The sequence below is a fragment of the Pteropus vampyrus genome, unplaced genomic scaffold (genome assembly GCF_000151845.1).
Source record: "Pteropus vampyrus isolate Shadow unplaced genomic scaffold, Pvam_2.0 Scaffold215, whole genome shotgun sequence".
NCBI lineage: Eukaryota > Metazoa > Chordata > Mammalia > Chiroptera > Pteropodidae > Pteropus > Pteropus vampyrus.
In genome coordinates, this window is record NW_011888996.1 from 3613513 (window position 1) to 3632497 (window position 18985).

An 18985-nucleotide genomic window follows, 5' to 3' on the forward strand; every position below is an offset into this window, starting at 1 on the left:
TAGCTGTGTTTCTTTAGCAAGCCTATCTGAATGTTAGTTTCCTGTTTGCGAAATAGGCTAAATATATATCTTTCACTTATATTAAGCTCAGTAATATTTTAAGAAATAATTATTTCTTGACAGACTTGTGGCTAATTGAATCCTTTTTCTATTTTGTAGGTTACGTGCAGAGTCTGATTAGACGAGTTGTAAATAATGTAAACATTGTTATAAATAATCTCATACTAAAATATGTTGAAGATGATATTGTTCTTTCAGTCAATATCACTTCTGCAGAATGCTATACAGTAGGTGAATTATGGGATCGTGCATTCATGGATATTTCTGGTGAGTAAATGTCAAGAATTTTTCCATTATTGAAACTTTTCTTGTATTCTAAACCTTTCTTGGGCCAGCTGGCTCTTTGATAAATCTAATGAAAATTTTATGCCTACAGCTAGAAAAATGCACATATATAGAATTTAGCATGAAATTACAGAAGATTAATAGACCCTCGGATTAAGAAATCTCCAAATTGTTTTTTTAATATTTTTAATTTTTATTTTTTCTTACCTATAACATGCTTGTTTCAAATGTGATGTTTAATGTTTTACAATGCTGTGTTATAACAATAAAAATTAAATAATATTAAGTTAAAAATTTTAAAGTTTTGAAGGAGGAAAAGAGGGTATGTTGCTTTCACATAGGTTGGTAATGGCAAAACAATATATCTGATTGATATGTGTTTTAGGATTGTATATTCCAGAGCACATATGAGATTTTTGGGTAATCCTGAAGCCTCCTTTAATTATCGTGTGCTGTATTTTCCCAATGCTTATCTTAAATTAAATAATAATTTAATTTTAATTGCTGCCATTTGTTACTGCTTTATTTTGTTTTACATGGTAGGCCCTGTGCTAAGCATTGAAACTATAGTTGTGAAGAAAATAGATATTTCTTTTTAGTTTTGTCAGAAGAGATATTAAGTAAGTGATAATATTTGTTGATATATGTTCTGATAGGGTAAGAAATTAGTATTTTTGGAATATATAGTAAGGAGACTATTGTGAGCACCTTTTATCTATGACTTGCTGTGGTATGTATTTGTTAAAAGTGCTGGCACTAAAGTCAGGCTGCACGAGTTCTCCCACTTAGTATTAGATGAGTGACCTTGGGTGAGTTACTTTACTTCTTTGTTTTTCAGTTTCTTTATTCGTAAAATGGGGGTAAAGGAGTTTCCTTATAGGAGTATTTTATTAAATACATTAATGCACTGAAACGACTTATAAAAGTGTTCTATAAATAGTCACTGCTCAGAAAAATAGCTATTATTATTATTATTTACACTCATTTTCTTTAATTGTCAGAACAACTTCAGAAAGTAATGATATCCTCTCTCATTCAGTCATATATTCATTTACGCATCTTAAGTCCTAGGTAAAGGAAAGCAAAGTGAAATTGAGTCTCAGGATTATTTAACTTGCCTAATTAAGGCATAAACTAGGAACTAGCAGAATTAGAATACAGTTTTTTTTTTTTGTGTTCTACAAGCCTCAGTCTTCATTTTTTAGAAATGAGGAATAATCCTGATCTCAGCTCTGTTGTGAGGCATAAAGAAGAGTGTATGCAAAGGCCCACATTTTGGTTTCTGAGACATTGTTAATGTCTCCCTCTCATCCTCTGTGGAAAGAAATATTCAATAAAAAGACCAGAAGAAAAAGCTATGGAAAATAGAAAGAAAACAAATATAACTGGATAATGCTGGATTGAATAAGCTGATATTTTAGGGGAAGAAACTTCATTTATAGTTTTAATATAGAAGTAATGCAGATAATACTTTGGGAAATTCTTGATAGTGAATTGGAAAGAGTCTTGAATTGGGAATTTAGGTGAGTCATTTGTAAAATCTGTTACCATTACTGCCAACCTACCAAATGTATTTATGAGAAGTATGAGACCACATGAAGGCTCATGATGATGGTGGTGATAAAGACAACAAAAATGGTATCTTCCATTTATTGAGTGTTAACTGCTGGGCTGGTGCTTGTTCTTTTTTACCTTAATTGTCTTGTTTTAATCCTTTAATCTTCTGAGGTAGATACTATTATTTCCCCTTTTATTAATTTTTAATGTAACATTTCATATTTACAAAGGGATTTATGTTGCATATTTGTTATAAAATAATGAGTACCTACCCTCTTGAGTAACTAGAGCATTAACAGTTGAACCCCTACCATGTGTTTTTCCCTATTCCATCCCCTTGCTTCCTTCTAGGGTTAGCTGCTATATTAAATTTTATTCCAATTGCTTTAAAAAAATTGGAATGAAGTACTGATACATGCTACAACATGGATGAATCTTGAAAACATTCTAAGTGAAAGAAGTCAGGCACAGAAGTATATTGTATGATTCCATTTATATCAACTGCAAAATAGTGAAATCTGTATAGACAGAAAGATAAGTGATTGTTTAGGGATTGGGGATGAGGGAGGGCAATGAGGGGACTGGAAGGGCAATAGCTAAGGCTACAGAGTTTCTTTTTAGAGGTGATGAAAAGCTCTAAAATTGATTGTGGTCATGGTTGCATAAGATTAGTACACTAAATGTCACTCTTGTATACTTTAAATTGGTTAATTTAATGATATGTGAATTTTACCTCAATAAAGAAAAGTTTTATCATGTGTGAATGTGTCCATCAATGATATATTTAGTTACATGTATTTTTGAACTTTGTAAAAATAGAATTTTCTATGTTTTTTTGAGGTTAGTTTTCATTTAAAATATGCATTTAATATTTTTCCATATTGTTGCGTGTAGTTGTAGATCACTGATTTTTACTTATGAATAATATTTTACTATTTAAATATGCCAAAACTTAATTATCTGATCTCTTGATGATGGTCATTTGGGATGCTTTCAAATGTCTTTTTGTACATATCTTTTGATGCGTATGCGTAAGCGTTTCTTTAGGGCATATGCTTAGGAGTTGGTATGTTAAATGGGAGGATATGCAAATCTTCACACTGTCAAATAATGCTAGAGTGCTTGTTAGGTAGACATAATGATTATCTCCGTTTTACAGATTAAATTGTAGCATTTATCTAATGTAAGTACGAGGACTGGAATTCATTTTCTAATTTTTAAAAGATAGTTGCTGTTATATTGAGTTTTTTAAAGAAAAACATTTTCAAAGCTTAATAATTTCTTATCTCACTGAATGATGATTTTCTAGAACATCTTCGAAATATGACTACTTTATGTTCTTATAGCATAATGGATAAGAGCATATACCTTAAAGTTGACGGAGTTTAAATTACAACTCTACCGTTTATAAACTGTCTAATATTAGACAGATTATATACCTTTACTGTGCCTCAGTTTTCACATCTTTTAAAGAGAGCCGTATAAAAGACCCAAAAGACTTAATGTAGCATGTACTAGCAAATAGTAAATTATTATCATAAAGAGAAGAAAGCATCTAGAAGGTTTCTTTCATTTCTAGTCCTATTATAATTTCTTTAATTCATATACATGTATATATCAGTAACTAAATTATTTAATAATATACTATGTGAAATGAAATAATATGGTAACTATGTGTATTTTTTAACATATTTGAAATTTATTTGCTAATAAAACTTTACTGTTTCCACACATGTGCATACTCTTTAGTTTTTACTTCTTAAAAAAATTAAATCCAAAAGAAGAAAAGAAAATTAAAGATTTAATTAATTAGAGGTTGCTAGGATATAGTTAGAAATAGTGCTACCAAAGAATGGACTAATGCATATTTATTTTATTGTTTCGAAGATTCCCATGGCCATAGCGTGTGGGACTGCTAACTTAAAATAACTGACCAAGTACACTTGGCCTGATAATTACCTAGGAATTGCTTGTTAGGAATAAAACTACTCATTAGTTAAGTGTTTCATTTTCTAGTTCGATTTTTTACCAGTAATTGTTTCATTTTTATTCCCTTGAAAACAGACTTTATACTGTTATTGGTAATTTCTTCATTAATTGTTATTTAGAGCAGTGCTAGTTCACTAGAATTTTTTGTGATGATGGGTATGTTTTATATCTTTACTATCTAGTTCTGTAGCCACTAGCCACATGTGGCTATGAACACTTGAAATGTGGCTAGTGCAAGCAAGAACCTGAGATTTTATGTTTATGTGCTAATTCATATATGTTTATTGCTGGTGGTTACCATATTTGAGAGTGCAGGTTTAGAGCACAGCAGTAAGCTTTTTAGTGTAAAATGAATATTAAATGAGTAACTAGTACTCCAAATATTTTTAGTATGGTTTCTCGAGATTTTTATTTTATTGTTATTTAATATCTCATTACAGATAGCAAAATGTAGCACAGTTCATAAATTTTGTCTTAAATTTGTAGTCAAGCAAATTGAGGGCAAGCTACTTCATTTCTTTAGTTTCAACTTGATTGTTTATATGGAGATTGTTGTGCCTATTTCATATGTTTGTTGGAAGATTTAAATGATATAATAAATGAGAGGTTCTTTGCATAGGTTCTGGCATCATGTATTAAATGCTCTGTTATCTTCACTAATAACAATTTGTATTAATCATAGTTGCCTTTTTCCTCTGATGTTCCTTTTTACTTAAAAGTGTTTTTTCTTTTTTTAGCAACTGATCTGGTACTGAGAAAGGTTATCAATTTTTCTGACTGTACAGTTTGTCTTGATAAACGGAACGCTAGTGGTAAAATCGAATTTTATCAGGATCCTTTATTGTACAAATGTTCCTTCAGAACTCGTCTGCATTTTACGTATGATAACCTAAATTCCAAGATGCCATCTGTTATTAAAGTAAGTGTTTTTTTTTCTAGTAGTTGAATTGCATATCTGATTTAGTTCTTGTGCATGCTAATTATTATTAATAAAGATGTTAACCTCATAGATATGCAATTTGTTTTTGTAAAAGTTTTACTTATATTTATAACTTCTGTTATTTACTATATTATAAGATATAATTTTTTGCATTATATGTTCTAGTAGAGACATTTTGGGGCCGACAGTAGTTTCATTTTTAGTTTGTCCAGCTGTTTATTAGTGTTTTTCTCTTCAAGAGATGGAGGAGATCATATAAAAAAATGTATTTATGCCCACAGTAGACTGAATATGAATCTGCTAGTAAAGTTGGGGAATGTTAAGGTAGATCTGAGATACATTTTGAGAGCAAGTAATGGAAACATGGAAGCCTTCTAATATAAAATAATCTTATTTATCATTAGTACAAATTTAATAGTATATTCTAGGTTGTAGCTAAATTAGAGGAAAGTAAAAGTGAACCTGAGGAAAACTTTGTGTTGGCACATAAATTTGTGTTCTCAAAATTGATTAGCCATGACATTTTGTTTTAAAATATGCCCTAATATGAATAAGCTTGTCGACATGCTATTTTTGACTCTGGCAATCACTAAATATAAGACCATTATGCTCAACTGAAGTAAAATTTATTAATAGTGTGTATTGTGTAAGATTTGCCGTTTTGAGTTAGACTCATCATTCTTCCAATTCCTAGTCTTAGGAAATATGTATTAAATGGACATGGTTAAACCTCATTGATCTCCTTAAAGGCAGGTGATTTGCAAAATGTTACAGTTACTATAATAAGTTTTTTCAACCTCTCACGTATGTTCATTTAAGTGGCTTCTGAGTTTATTTATATTTTGGGTTAGCTTTTTATAATTTTCTATCATTTGTGAGATATGGGTACATAATTTATTTCCCCTAGTTTTGAAAATTTACTTTTTTTTTTTTTTTTTTACAGTTTTTCAGTTTTTCTTTGACCACATATCTGATTACTTTGTTAGGAATGATTTCTGTAATTGAAAATACTTTATTAAGTGGTTTAAATTTTTTTAAGGGCTGTGATCTGTGTTTCTGGGAAGGTTTAACCAGTGTCAGTGCTTGCGAACATTTAGGGGAATGCCTGTATTACACTTTTGCTATCTATAAATATGATCATGTTTTAAAAATTGCCAACTTGTTGAGCAAAAATTTATATATTTTAATTAACATTTGATTATTAGTTGTTAGATTTTTGAAAATATGTACACTGATCATTTGTTCTTTGAAAAAGGTATTCAGATTTTTTTGTCCATTTTTCTATTGGGGATTAATCTTATTGATTTTAGCATATATATCATATATAAAATATATTTTAAAGATGTGTGTATATTGTGTGTGTGTGTGTGTGTGTGTGGATGTATAAATATATAAATAAATAGAAGATTGATTCTTTGTCCATCATTGGTTTTTTTTTTTTTACTGGGGCTATACAGTGTTTAAAAGGATGTGGTAGAGAAATCTCAAACGAAGAAGAGCTTGACAGGCCTGCACTGCATGCTTCTTCCTTCTCTTACCCACTCCTCACCATTCTTTTACCTCTCTGTGGTCTATTTAGTGTATGATTTTTAGGTCAGTTTTAAGAAACCTGTATTCTTATTTGAATATGGCATTTTACACCCCTTCTTCCAACTGCTTTCTTTCCTTTCAAGTACAATTTTTTATTTTGCCTTTAGCCCCAAAAAAGATGATGATTACCATTACTTCTTTTTCATGTTTCATAGACACGCAAATAAATACCAGTTAGTCAAAATAAACCTTCCGAGAGACTTGACTTTATGGCTTAATTGGTTTTACTCCATGTTTATAAATCAGCAGGAAACCATTAAACTGAGGCTGTGTTTATATTCCATTGATGTCTGTTTCTGTGAGGAGAATTTCGATTGACTGCTATATATCCTATTTGCTAATTAATGTTATTTCTTGTCATTGATTCGTGTTGTAAATTTTATGTCATGTTTAAATGTCTTCTTTAATATTAATTTGAAGAACTTTTCTGAACATATATTTCCCTTGGTTTTCTATATTTGACAATAAAAATTTTACTATGTCCATACTTCCATAGGTATAATGTTAGTAATTTTCTCTCTTAACATGTATTTTTAGGATATGAATATATTCTTTTTAGTTAATACAACTGGAAAGAGTGATTTAAATTTTACTAAAATGACACCATGAAACTTTTATTCTTGGTCGTAACAGATATTTCAGGTTTTGGGGAAGTACTATTATAATCTTAACATTGTAGAGTGGGTACAGTAGGTCCCCCTTATTCGTGGCTACACTTTCTACAGTTTCAGTTACCTGCGGTCAACTCTGTTCCAAAAATATAATATTAAATGGAAAATTCCAGAAATAGACCATTTCTAAGTTTTAAATTGCACACTGCTCTGAGTTGTGTGATGAAATCACTCTGCCCTGCTTCATTTCACCTGGGATGTGAATCATCCCTTTTTCTAGCTTATCCATGTTGTATATGCTACCTGCCCATTAGTCACTTAGAAGTGTGGTTATAAGATTGACTGTTGTGGTCTTGCAGTGCTTGTGTTCAAATAACCCTTATTTTACTTAATGCCACAAAGCATTAGAATCGTGATCCTGGCAATTTGAGTATGCCAAAGAGAAGCCTTCAGGTGCTTCCTTGAAGTGAAAATATATGTATGTTTATGAAAAAACATAATATATATAAGATTCAGTACTATCCAGGATTTCAGGCAGCCGCTGGAGGTCTTGGAACAAATCCCCTGTGGATAAGAGGGGAACTACTCTATTTTAGTTACGTAACTTTTTTTTTCTGGAATAGTTATATGGAAATGTAGTGTAACTGTATCCTTTCATTATTATTTCTATTTGCATTTATGTCATTTGGCTTAATATAGTTTCTATCTAAAGTTTATTGATAATGGCAACATTTGTTTAATTCCTAAGATTTTAAAATAAACTATTATTTTGGCTTAAATATTAGAAATGTTTGGGACATTATTGTTTCTCATTGTATTCTATTTAAGACTTAACATTTTTATGCTTATGTTAAAATATACTTCCTTTGAACACGATTTTGTCGATGTTTTTATTTTTTCAAAATATAGATTCATACTTTAGTAGAGAGTTTGAAGCTTTCTATCACAGATCAACAACTGCCTATGTTTATCCGTATAATGCAACTTGGGATTGCTCTTTACTATGGAGAAATAGGCAATTTTAAAGATGGAGAAACGGAAGATTCTACCTGTCAAAATAAAGATACGTTAGGAAACTTTACAGGTAAATATAATAAAAATTTTATTTTAGACCTATTCTTAGAAAGTGTTTTCATCATTTAAAAATGCATTTTTGATTTTTGCACTGTTCTCATGTGATGGATGATTTTATTTTAATTGTATGACATCACTTTGATTTTTTTTAAATTTTCTACATGTTGGATACTATTCTGATTTTATTTTTTCTGCGTGCTAAAAATAACCTTAATATTTCTCATAGGTATAAGTGTTCAGAATGTATATTTTATAAAAGTTAAGGTAGTTTAACCTCAAGATTTTAGGATATTATAGTATTAGTAATTTTTCTGCAAAGACTCACCAAGAGTTATTAAACTACTTGTTACATGTACTTAATACATAATTATTATATGTAATTAATTATACTTAACTATATACTTCATTGTAGAATACCTAGTTAATTAATTGGAGTATTAATGAATTATTTTCTTCATTGATGTATACTTAGATACTTAGATTAACTTGTTTTCAATTTATTATTGTTTTAGTGAAGCCTAGTGTGTAAAACATTATCGTTGGTAATGTAGGAAAATATAGAGATGAAAAGATGTGTTCTCTTCCCTTAAAATATTAAGATAAAATGGAGTGGACAGACATGTGAACTATTAAGCATGATGTATGGTAGAATGATAGTATGTTTAATTAAATAGAGGTATGAATATCTGAAGTAGAAAGAGGATGAAAAGAATGATTGACTTGGCAAGAGTCTGAGACTCAGGAGAAATTTGGAGATGATTAATTTCTATACATATAGCCTTTAGAAAAGGACATTTAAAAGTTAGGAACAAATAACCTTATTAAAAAATGAGCAAAAGACCTGAATAGACATTTATCCAAATAGTCAATAAGCACAAGATGTTCAGCATCATTAGTCATGACAGGGAATGCAAATCTAAACCACAATGAGATACCACTAGAATGGCTCTTATCAAAGAGATTTGTATAATAACAAGTGTTGGCAAGTATGTGGAGGAATTGGAATCCTGATATCTTTCTACTGGGAGTATAAAATGGTATAACTGCTTTGGAACAATCTGGTTCTTCAAGAAGTTGAACATATTATTAGACCATATGACCCAGTAAATCCACTCCTGGGAGAGTTGATAACATATGTCTACATAAAAACATGTAGAATGTTCACAGCAGCATAATCAAAAGGTAGAAACAACTCAAATGTTTATCAGCTGGTGAATGGATAAACAATTGTGGTATATCTGTACAGTAGAATAATATTCAGATATACAAAGGAATGAAATACTGATACATGCTGCAACATGACAAACTTTGAAAACATTATTTTAAGTGGAAACTGCCAGTCAAAAAGAAATGTATGATTCCATTTATATGAAATGTACATAGTAGGCATTCCATAAAAGCAGAAAGGAGATTAGTAAACAGGGTGGGGTGGTAGGGAGGAGGGAATGTGGAGTGAGTGCTAATGGGTAGAGGTTTTCTTTTTGGAGTGATGAAAATGTTCAAAATTAGATAGTGCTAATGGTTGCACAACTTTGTGACTATACTAAAAACCACTGAATTACACATTTTTAACAGCCAAGTTTTATAGTATTTAAATTATTGCTTATTAAAAATCTTATCACATTAAAAAAGACTTAGGAAACAACATTAATAGTCACATATAGGTATAAAACATACCTTTATTTCACTCTAGACAGTGAATTCTTGTCAAACAATGAACTCCTGAGACAAGAACAATGTCTAACACCTGGAACAAAAGCTAGCACGTAGGAGGTACTCAATTCATTTTTTTTCCAACATGCTATTATGACAAATTTCAAATGTAGAGAAAAGTTGAATATTATCCAGTCAACACATCACATACTTATTATCTAGATTCTACAATTAGTAGCTTGTTACATTTGCTTTATCTAACATCTCTCCCTCTTTATCAATTCAACCAATCTTTTTGATGCCTTTCAAAGTAACTTACAGATATCAGTACACTTCATCCCTAGACTTCAGCAGCATATTGTTAGAGTTTGTATTTATTGACTCTCTCTTTTTTTTAAGGTTAAATTTACAAAACGTAATGTCTAAATCTTAAGTACACTATTCAGCATGTTTTGAGAAATGCATACACTTGTGCGACGCAAAATACCCATCAAAATATAGATCATTAACATCTCAAAAAGTTCTCTCATGCCCTTTCCAGTCATTCTCCACTGCCCCTCTGCTCAGGAAAACACTGTTTTGAATTTTTAAAGAAACCATAGATTAGTTTTACTTGTTGCAGAATTTTGTGTAAACGGAATCATACAGTATGTACTCTCTTGTGAAAGTGTTCTTTTTTAAATTAAGAATAATGTTTATATTTTTAAAAAAGGGTTAAGACTTTATTTTTTTGGACCTGTTTTAGATTTACAGCAAAATTGAAGGGTAGATACAGAGATTTCTCATATACCTTTTGTCCTCACTCATGCATAGTCTTCCCCCATTACCAACATTCCTTCCAGAAGGTGACGCATTTGTTGTGATTGATGAGCCTTCATTGACAGATCTTCATCACCCAGAGTTCATAGTTTACATTACCATTCACTCTTAGTGTCTTAAATTCTCTGGGTTTGGACAAATGTATAATGACTTGCATCCATCATTATGATATCATACAGAGGAGTATTATCACTGCCCTAAAAGGCATAATATTTTTGGGATTTATGTTGTTGCATGTATCAGTAATTATCTCCTTTTTTATTGTTAGGTATGTTGTAGGAATATACCGTATGTATATACCATAGTTTATTTGGCCATTCCCCTATTGATGGATACTTGGGGATGTTTCCAGTATTGGCTAATATAAATAGCCATAAAGCTGCTCTGAACATTCTTCTGTAAGTCTCTTGTAGACATGTGCTGTTCTTTCTCTTGGGTAAATACCTAAGAGTGCAATTGTATTTTTAGATTTTTTTTTTTTTTTAAGGAAACTACCAGACTTTTTTCCCAAAGCGATTGTGCCATTTTACATTCCCATCAACAGTGTATGAGAGTTTCAGTTGCTCCACATCCTTGTCAACATTTGGTGTTATCAGTCTTTCTTTACTTTTTGCCATTCTGATGAATGTGTTGTATCTTGTTTTAAGTTGCATTTCTCAGCGATTATTTCGAGCTTTTCATTGGTTATTAACATTAATATGTCTATCTTTCTGAAGTATATGTTAAATATTTGCCTATTTTTTAAACCTTTTTGAGTTTCATTACTGATGTGTGGAGTTCTTTATGTATTCTAAATTCAAGTCCTTTGTCATATACATCTTTTGGGAATTTTTTTTTGCCAGTCTGTGACTTGCCTAATTCATTTTTTAAAGGTGTCTTGAGCAGAAGTTTTAAATATTGTTGAAATATAATTTTTAAATATTTCCTTTATTACTATTGTTTTCTGTGATCTAAGAAAGTGACTAGGTTTTTCTTGTATGTTAAAAAGAACGGAGAAAGCAACTCTACTATTTGCTTCCAGAGGAGTCTGAATTAGTTTTCTCATCTTTCTAAACCAGAGATCCTTAATCGTTTTTTTTTGTGTGTGTGTGTGCTATGGATTCCTTTGACATGCTGATAAAGTCTATGAACCTATTCTCAGAAGTTTTCCATCATGTTAGTTTTGATATGCCCTGGTGTTATTTTTTCATGTTATTTGTGCTTGGAATACATTGAAGTTTTTAGATCTGTGGGTTTATAGTTTTCATATATACTTAGAAAAATTTGGGACTTTATTTCTTCAAGTATCTTTTTAAGTTCCCCTTTCTCTTCTTTCAGGGTCTCCAATTACATGGATATTAAACTACTTGAAGTTCGACAGCTCTTTGATGCTCTGTTTATTTATTTTTTTTACTTTTGTTTCATTTTTGTTAGTTTCTGTTTCTGTTCAAGTTTACTAATTTTCTGTATCTGATCTCTTGTTAATCCCATCTAGTTTATATTTCATCTCAGATACTGTACTTTTCATCTTTAGAAGTTCAGTTTGGATTTTTAAAAAGTATATCTGTCATCTCTCTTTGTTTATGCTTTCTCGTGTATTGCTTATTATTTATATAGCTGTTTTAATGTCCTCGTTTACTGTTGCTGTGAATTGTGTAATTCCTAGGTCTTTGTCTGTTGACTGACATTTTTTCTCATTCCATGTTACGTTTTCCTTCTTTACATGACCAATAAATAATTTTTAATTGGATACCAGATACTGTGAAAATTTCCTGTTGAGTGCTGGATATTTTTATATTCTAGCAAACAGTTTAGTTACTTGGAAACAATTTAATACATTTACATTTTGCTTTAAAGGTTTTTTTAGATGAGATCAGAGCAACCATGAGCATAAGCCCAGTTTTGTCCCAGTTTTGTTGAGACAATTACCTTTTTGCATACTTTGCCTGATGCCCTCTGAATTAGAAGTTTTTCTTTCTTGCTGGTGGGAACAAAAACTATTCTCAATTCTGTGTAAGCTTGGGGAATGTTTGCTTTGCTTCTTTCTGGTGGTTCTTTTCATGGCCTCTGTAGTTTCCTTACTTGAAACTGATTAATACTCAGCTGTAGACTGGAGTGGGACCCTCTGCAGATCTCAAGAGGTCTTTCTTGTTTGATACTCTACCCTAGGCATCTTCATCTTCCTGGACTCACTACTCACCGAAGTAGGCTCTTGAGGTCTGCTCAGATTCCCGCTTTCTTGGCTTTGACTTTAGAAACTTCTTCCAGGCAATAAACTGGGTCCATCATAGAGCTCATTTCTCTTGTTTCCTATCTCTCATGACTCATGTCCTTAAATCATAATTTCATATATTTTATCTTTTTTGTTGTATATTTTTAAATGTGCTTCTATGTTAACGTATTAAATAACAAAATATGGCAGGAAATCTAATAGCTATCCTCATTTCAAAGTAGTAATGTGTGTAAATGAAATTTAGAGATAGCTTCACAGTCATTATTTGTTAAAACTGACTTCTGCATAATCTTATTAGAATTGAAGGTACTGCTGATGCGATTGTGATTTGTTACAGTTTACAATTAAAAGAATGCTACATTTTAGTTAAATAATTAACATATATTTTTCTGTTGAAATTCATGGAATTCCTGAATTCTTTCAAAGGGCTCCAGGTTAAAATGTACTATTTCAAAGGAAAATAATATTTTAGGAAATTCTGACCATAGATCAAGGAGATGATTTTTTCTTTTCAGACCCTAATTCATTCTTTTACAAGGCAGTGAACAAAGACTCAGAACTTCAAAAGCATCTTTCATCAAAATCTGCCTTATTTTTTTACTAATATTAAGTATTAATTATGGTGACTGGTTTCTCAGACCTCTCTTAGTGATGTTTCTTTTTTTTCAAAAGATTAAGCAGTGAATGAATACTTCTGTTTTAGTGAGTTAGGCAAGAAGTGTCAAGTCCAGCTCTATGGAACCAACCTGAGTTGAGGTGGCCAGACTTAAAACCACGATGATATTCAGTAATGGTCTCCAATTTGCGATCTTATTAGGGATGGTTAATGACAGGCTTTATTTAGTTCTCAATAGATATTTATATAATGTTTATGCTCAAACAGCTGGATAATAAGATTATGCAGAACATTTTCTAGATTTGCAACTTTTATCATTTATTTTGAAGTAAAATGGCTAAGGCCTCTTGGTACTATATTTTAGTACTATATTGTAGGTACTCTAATTACTACTTATTAAGTCTTTTCCTTTCCAGATGGAAGAAGGTAAATGGCCATGTATTGTAACCTGTAAGTGTAGGATGCTCTAAGAGTCTCCTTTCATAGGACTAAAAAAGTGAAATAGTTTTTCTAGCAAGAAAAGCTAGAAGTGGATCTGAGTGAGGATGATATTTAATAGTGTGCATGTATTTATAGATTTATTACTAAAGAGTAGATATGCTTGAATTTGCTGGAGGCTTCTTATACCATGTATATTTTTTAGCTTCTTATTAGTTTCAAGTATACAGTGCATTGGTTAGACATTTATATAGTTTTTAAAATGACCCCCCAATTTCTGTATCACCCTTCTGGCTCTACACATAACCATTACATTACTACTGTCTGCAATACCGTGCTCCCCATCTCTGTCACCATCTATCAACTACTATTTTGTACTTTAATCCTTCCCAGCTTTCCCTCAGTCTCCCAACCCTACTCCCCTCTGGCCGTCTCCAGATTGTCCTCTATATTCGTGAGTCTGTTTTTGATTAGCTTGTTCTTTTTATTCCTTGGATTCTGCATATAAGTGAAATCTTATGGTATTTATCTTTCTTTGACTTATTTCACTCATCATAATAACCTCTAGGTCTATCCATGTCGTTGGGAATGGCAGGATTTCATTTTTTTTATGGCTGAGTAATGTTCCATTGTATATATGAACCATAACTTCTTTATCCAGTCATCTGTCATTGTGCATTTTGGTTGTTTCCATATCTTGGCTATTGTGAATTATACCTAGATTTTTTTAAAAAAATTTTTTTCTCTAAAGTCCATGAATATATGACTCTTGTTTGTATCGTTAGGATAATGTTAAGAGAATTTGCTGGAATTTATCTTTACAAAGCTAGAATGAGTTAGACTGGTTGGAATTTAAATCCTTAGTCTGCCAATTTGTAACCCAGTAAAATTGTTTTGCTATAAGTTTTCATCTGTAGACTAGGAGAGATCCTAATTTATATTACCCACTAATAATAGTCATCAAGACTATTATTTTTCTCAACTACATGTAAGAATAATTTCATTGTACATTTACTTTCATCTTTTGGGATAATTCTTTTTTTAGGGTATGCATTCTGCCAAGGAACACTTGCCAGTCTCTTTTTTTCATTGAGTGCATCAGGAAATAAATGAATTTTCTTGGATCTTTCTGATATTATATTTCCGAGAGAAGTTAGTTGTTTTTTTTTTGCTTTTTTTTCTTTTAGCACTTTAATCTTATTTTTGAGATGTACTTTTTATTATTATTATTGTTTAATGAATAAAATGCCAAAGGATGAATTTATTCTTTGTATTTATCAAATCCATTTAAAATTATATGATAAACTACTTCCTATATAATGTTAATTGTGGCCTTTGAAAGGAGATTGATACAGTACCACATATAGAAACTTAAAAGTGGTAATGTTAAATTATTGGCTTCAAATAATAATAACCAATGTACGATGTCGTTATACTTTACAGGTAGAAAGAAAGATGTGCAAGATACATTTTTATAGAATTTACCTTCCTAATTTTCCACTTAGTTAAATCCCTTTGATTTATTTAAAATGACTTTATTTTGATGATAGGTGTTGGAGATGAAACAAGAATAGATATGCAGTATAAAGGCCAAGAGTTGTATTCACAGCAAGAGGATGAACAACCACAGGGATGGGTATCATGGGCCTGGTCCTTTGTGCCTGCAATTGTGAGTTATGATGATGGTGAGGAAGACTACCTTGGGATTGATTCTCCGTCAACCACGCAACAGCAAAAAGCACAGACTTTGAAGGATCCTATTGTTTCTATAGGATTTTATTGTACAAAGGCAACTGTGACTTTCAAAGTAGGTTTTCTTTTTCTTGCTGTTCTTATCTCTCTCAACTTAATACTTAAATTTTGATTTTGAGCACAGGTCTTGCTTAAAGTTTGTTTTACCCTTAGTAGGGTTAAGATACAGTCTAACAATTCTTACTTTATAAAGATATGTGTCTCCTCATCTGAATTCTCTCAATTTTGATCTCATCTTCTTAAGGCCTTCTCTATTTATTTTTTTAAATCAGCTTCATGGAAAGTTTTTCTTTCCCTACTAAATCTTTAACTTGGCATACAAAGATGCCTTAATATTTTCATTAAAAAAGAAATGCACATAAAAAATCTCCTTTGCATTCATGTACCCTTCCAGCTACTGTTTCATCTTTGTACTTTCATTACTGAATTTCTTTAAAAGAGTTGTTTATATAAGTTTCTCTCTTTCCTCTCTTTCACTCTTTAAGACAGTCCAATTTTTTATCTAGGTCCTCATCTATTTATTTTTTTGCAGTGTTTAACTTACTTTGACCACTTCATTTTAACAAATACATGTAAAATATATATTCAGAAGAGATTATACAGTAGTTATTTTCAGGTTAAAGAATAATAAACTGACACCCTTTTATTTTAAGAAATAAAATTACTAGTACTTTGGCACCTCTTATATGTTCTTTTTTGATCGTATTTTGTCTTTTCTTCCCCTTGAATATAATCCAACCTTAATTTTAGGTTATTTATTCCTTGGCTTTTTATAATAGTTTTACCACACATGTAATATTCCTGAACAGTATTTAATTCATTCAACAAATATATGTTAATACCATCTGTGTGCTAGGTTTTGCTGTGACTGTAGAGATACCACAGATTGGATATAAATCCCTTGTTCTTAAAACATGAATTGTTATAAATAAATATGAAAGAAAGAAAAGGAGGAAAGGGAAAGAAAGGAAGGAAGGAAAGAAGGAAGGAAAGGAAGATAGGTATAGTATGCCCATTAGGAGGGGAATAGTTAAGCAAAGATCCATCCATGAAAGAGGAAGCTTTATAGATATGTGGCAGTGAACATTCTAGGAACAGCAATGAAAGCCCCCAAAGTTCAAGGAACAGCAAGGAGTAGTAGGGCTAGTAGTAGTAGTAGTTGCGCAAATGTGGCAGTGTAGTGCAAAATCAAGTCAGAGAGGTAATGGGGTTGGGAGAAGAACATACTTATAATACTATGTAGGTCATTTTAGGGACTTTTTCATGAATCTAGAGTGCAATAGGAAGTTTTTGGATGATTTTTAGTAGTTATAGAATGATCTGAGTTATGTTCTTGACCGCCATCACTCTGGTTACGGAGTTGAAAATAGATTATAAGAGAACAAAAGCAGAAGGAGAACAGAAAGGATTGCAGTTTTCAAGCAATAGATGATGTTGGCTTGGATTAGGGTGGTAGCAAGTGGAGGTGGTAAAAGTAACTGGATTTTGGATTTGTTTTGAAGGTCAAGAGGACAGAACTTACTGATAGATTTTATTGCGAGATATAAGTGAGTAAAGAGGATCCAAGGATGACTTCTGCGTTGAGTTCTAAATTTTCTGAAATGAGGATTGTGAGGAGATTAGATTTGAAATAAATATCAGGAGTTTGATTTTGGACAAGTATAAGATGCCCACTATACACATAGAGCTATCTGGTTGGATTTATGAATCTGAAGTTTAGAAATTTGATCCGAGTCTGTAAATTTGAGTGTCATGATTTTATTAAGACTGGAATCAGTGTAGATAGAAAAAAGGAGTGATTCTAGGATCAGGCTCTGGGGCACTGTGATGTTAAATATTTGGAAAGATGAGGAAGAAATAGCTAGGGAAACTGAAAATAAGTGACCAGTGAGTGATGTAGGCAAAAAACAAGTAGAGAATGTCTGGGAGTTAAGTGTCCTGCATATTTTAAAGTGGAGGGAGTATGTCATTTGTGAGAATAGATCATTGGATTGGGCAATATGGAAATTGTTGATGATCTTGACCAGAACTGTGATTTGACACCAGTGGAATCATACTTAGTTGGAGTTGGTTAAAAATAGATGGGAAGACTGGTGGGAATGTAAAATGGCACAATCACTGTGGAAAACAGTTTAATGGTTTCTCAATAAGTTAAACATAAAATTATATGATCCAGCTATTCTACTCCTAGCTATATACTCAAAAGAATTGAAAACTGTACTCAAGTAGATGTACATAAATATTAATAAAAGCACTGTTTACAGTTGTCAGAAAGTTAAAACAGCCCAAATTCCCATCAACAGATGAAGGAATAATAGCTTTTTCAGAAAATTGTAGATATTCTTTTTATTGTATACCAAACTCAGTAAATGGTAATTTTTAAGGTTAGTTGTATCTCTAGCTCTTGGAAATTGCCTGGTACATATTCAACAAAGAAATATCTGTTGAATAAATCCATCCATCTACCCATCTCATCTGCTTTCTGTATTCTAAAATTTTTCAAATCCGCCCCCCCCCCCAATTTTATCCGTCCAATTTTGTCTTTGCTTTATTTTTTTCATGGAGGCATTTTTCTGAAGGATATAAACTCAATGTGTCTAACCTGTGAGGTAGTATTACACATATTTTTCCAGGCAACTTGTTAGATACTGGATATATAGTAGTGAAACAAAACAAAACTAAGTTTCTGCACTCATGGTGTTTTTAATTTTGCTTAGATTATTTATTAACTACTTGAAATAAGTTTTTTCAATAAGTAAAACTTTACAATTTATAACTACAGCAGATGGTAGATAAAAAATATTTTTTCTTTTTTATTTAGATTAAAATTATTTTAAAATAGTCTTTAATAGTCTTTAAGGAGTTTTCTAATTAAAATTTAGCATTTTCTAATATGACGAAAGCTGAAAAATACAAAGAATAAGTTGCAACAGAAGTTCAGTCATGGCATGATTGATTTAAAAGATTTTTCTTTTTGCTCACGAAGTTTGGGAAAAAATAACAAATGTATACATTAGCTGTGCTCTTTTAACACCATAATTTATTATTTTTGAACACTTTTACCAAAACAAATTGTTTTCTTATTTTATTAGAAAATTTTAGGTGAAATTTACTAATTTGCTTTTGATCAAGCTAAAGGAATATGTATCAGTCTGGATTATTTAAAATGATAAAACAATAAAATATTTAAATATAATAAAAAGCCAGCTGTTGCCAACTATTGTACGATATATTGCCAGCTTTACATGACCCAAATTAGGAAGTTATTTTTAAACTAAGTTGGTGAAAGATGTTAAGGATTGCTAGTAAAGAATTTTCTGATGATTTTTGCCTATTTTAAATTTGAAATTATTCTGGTATGTTTCTATATTTCTAATAACTTCATTGAT

The 18985-nt window shown here is 31.1% G+C and overlaps 1 protein-coding gene across 12 annotated transcripts in view; it reads left to right on the forward strand.

The window, feature by feature from the left end:
* Positions 1–18985, forward strand: part of LOC105300614 (vacuolar protein sorting-associated protein 13B-like) — a 361156-nt gene that overhangs the window by 51581 nt on the left and 290590 nt on the right. For all 12 annotated transcript variants that reach the window (XR_002783438.1, XR_002783439.1, XM_023538219.1 and 9 more), the window contains 4 exons: positions 160–327; positions 4629–4810; positions 7942–8116; positions 15395–15651. Coding sequence is in view for 10 of the 12 variants with exons in the window: in XM_023538219.1 (XP_023393987.1) it covers positions 160–327; positions 4629–4810; positions 7942–8116; positions 15395–15651 (782 nt within the window). In the remaining 2 variants the exon portion in view is untranslated. The remainder of the gene's footprint in view (positions 1–159; positions 328–4628; positions 4811–7941; positions 8117–15394; positions 15652–18985) is intronic.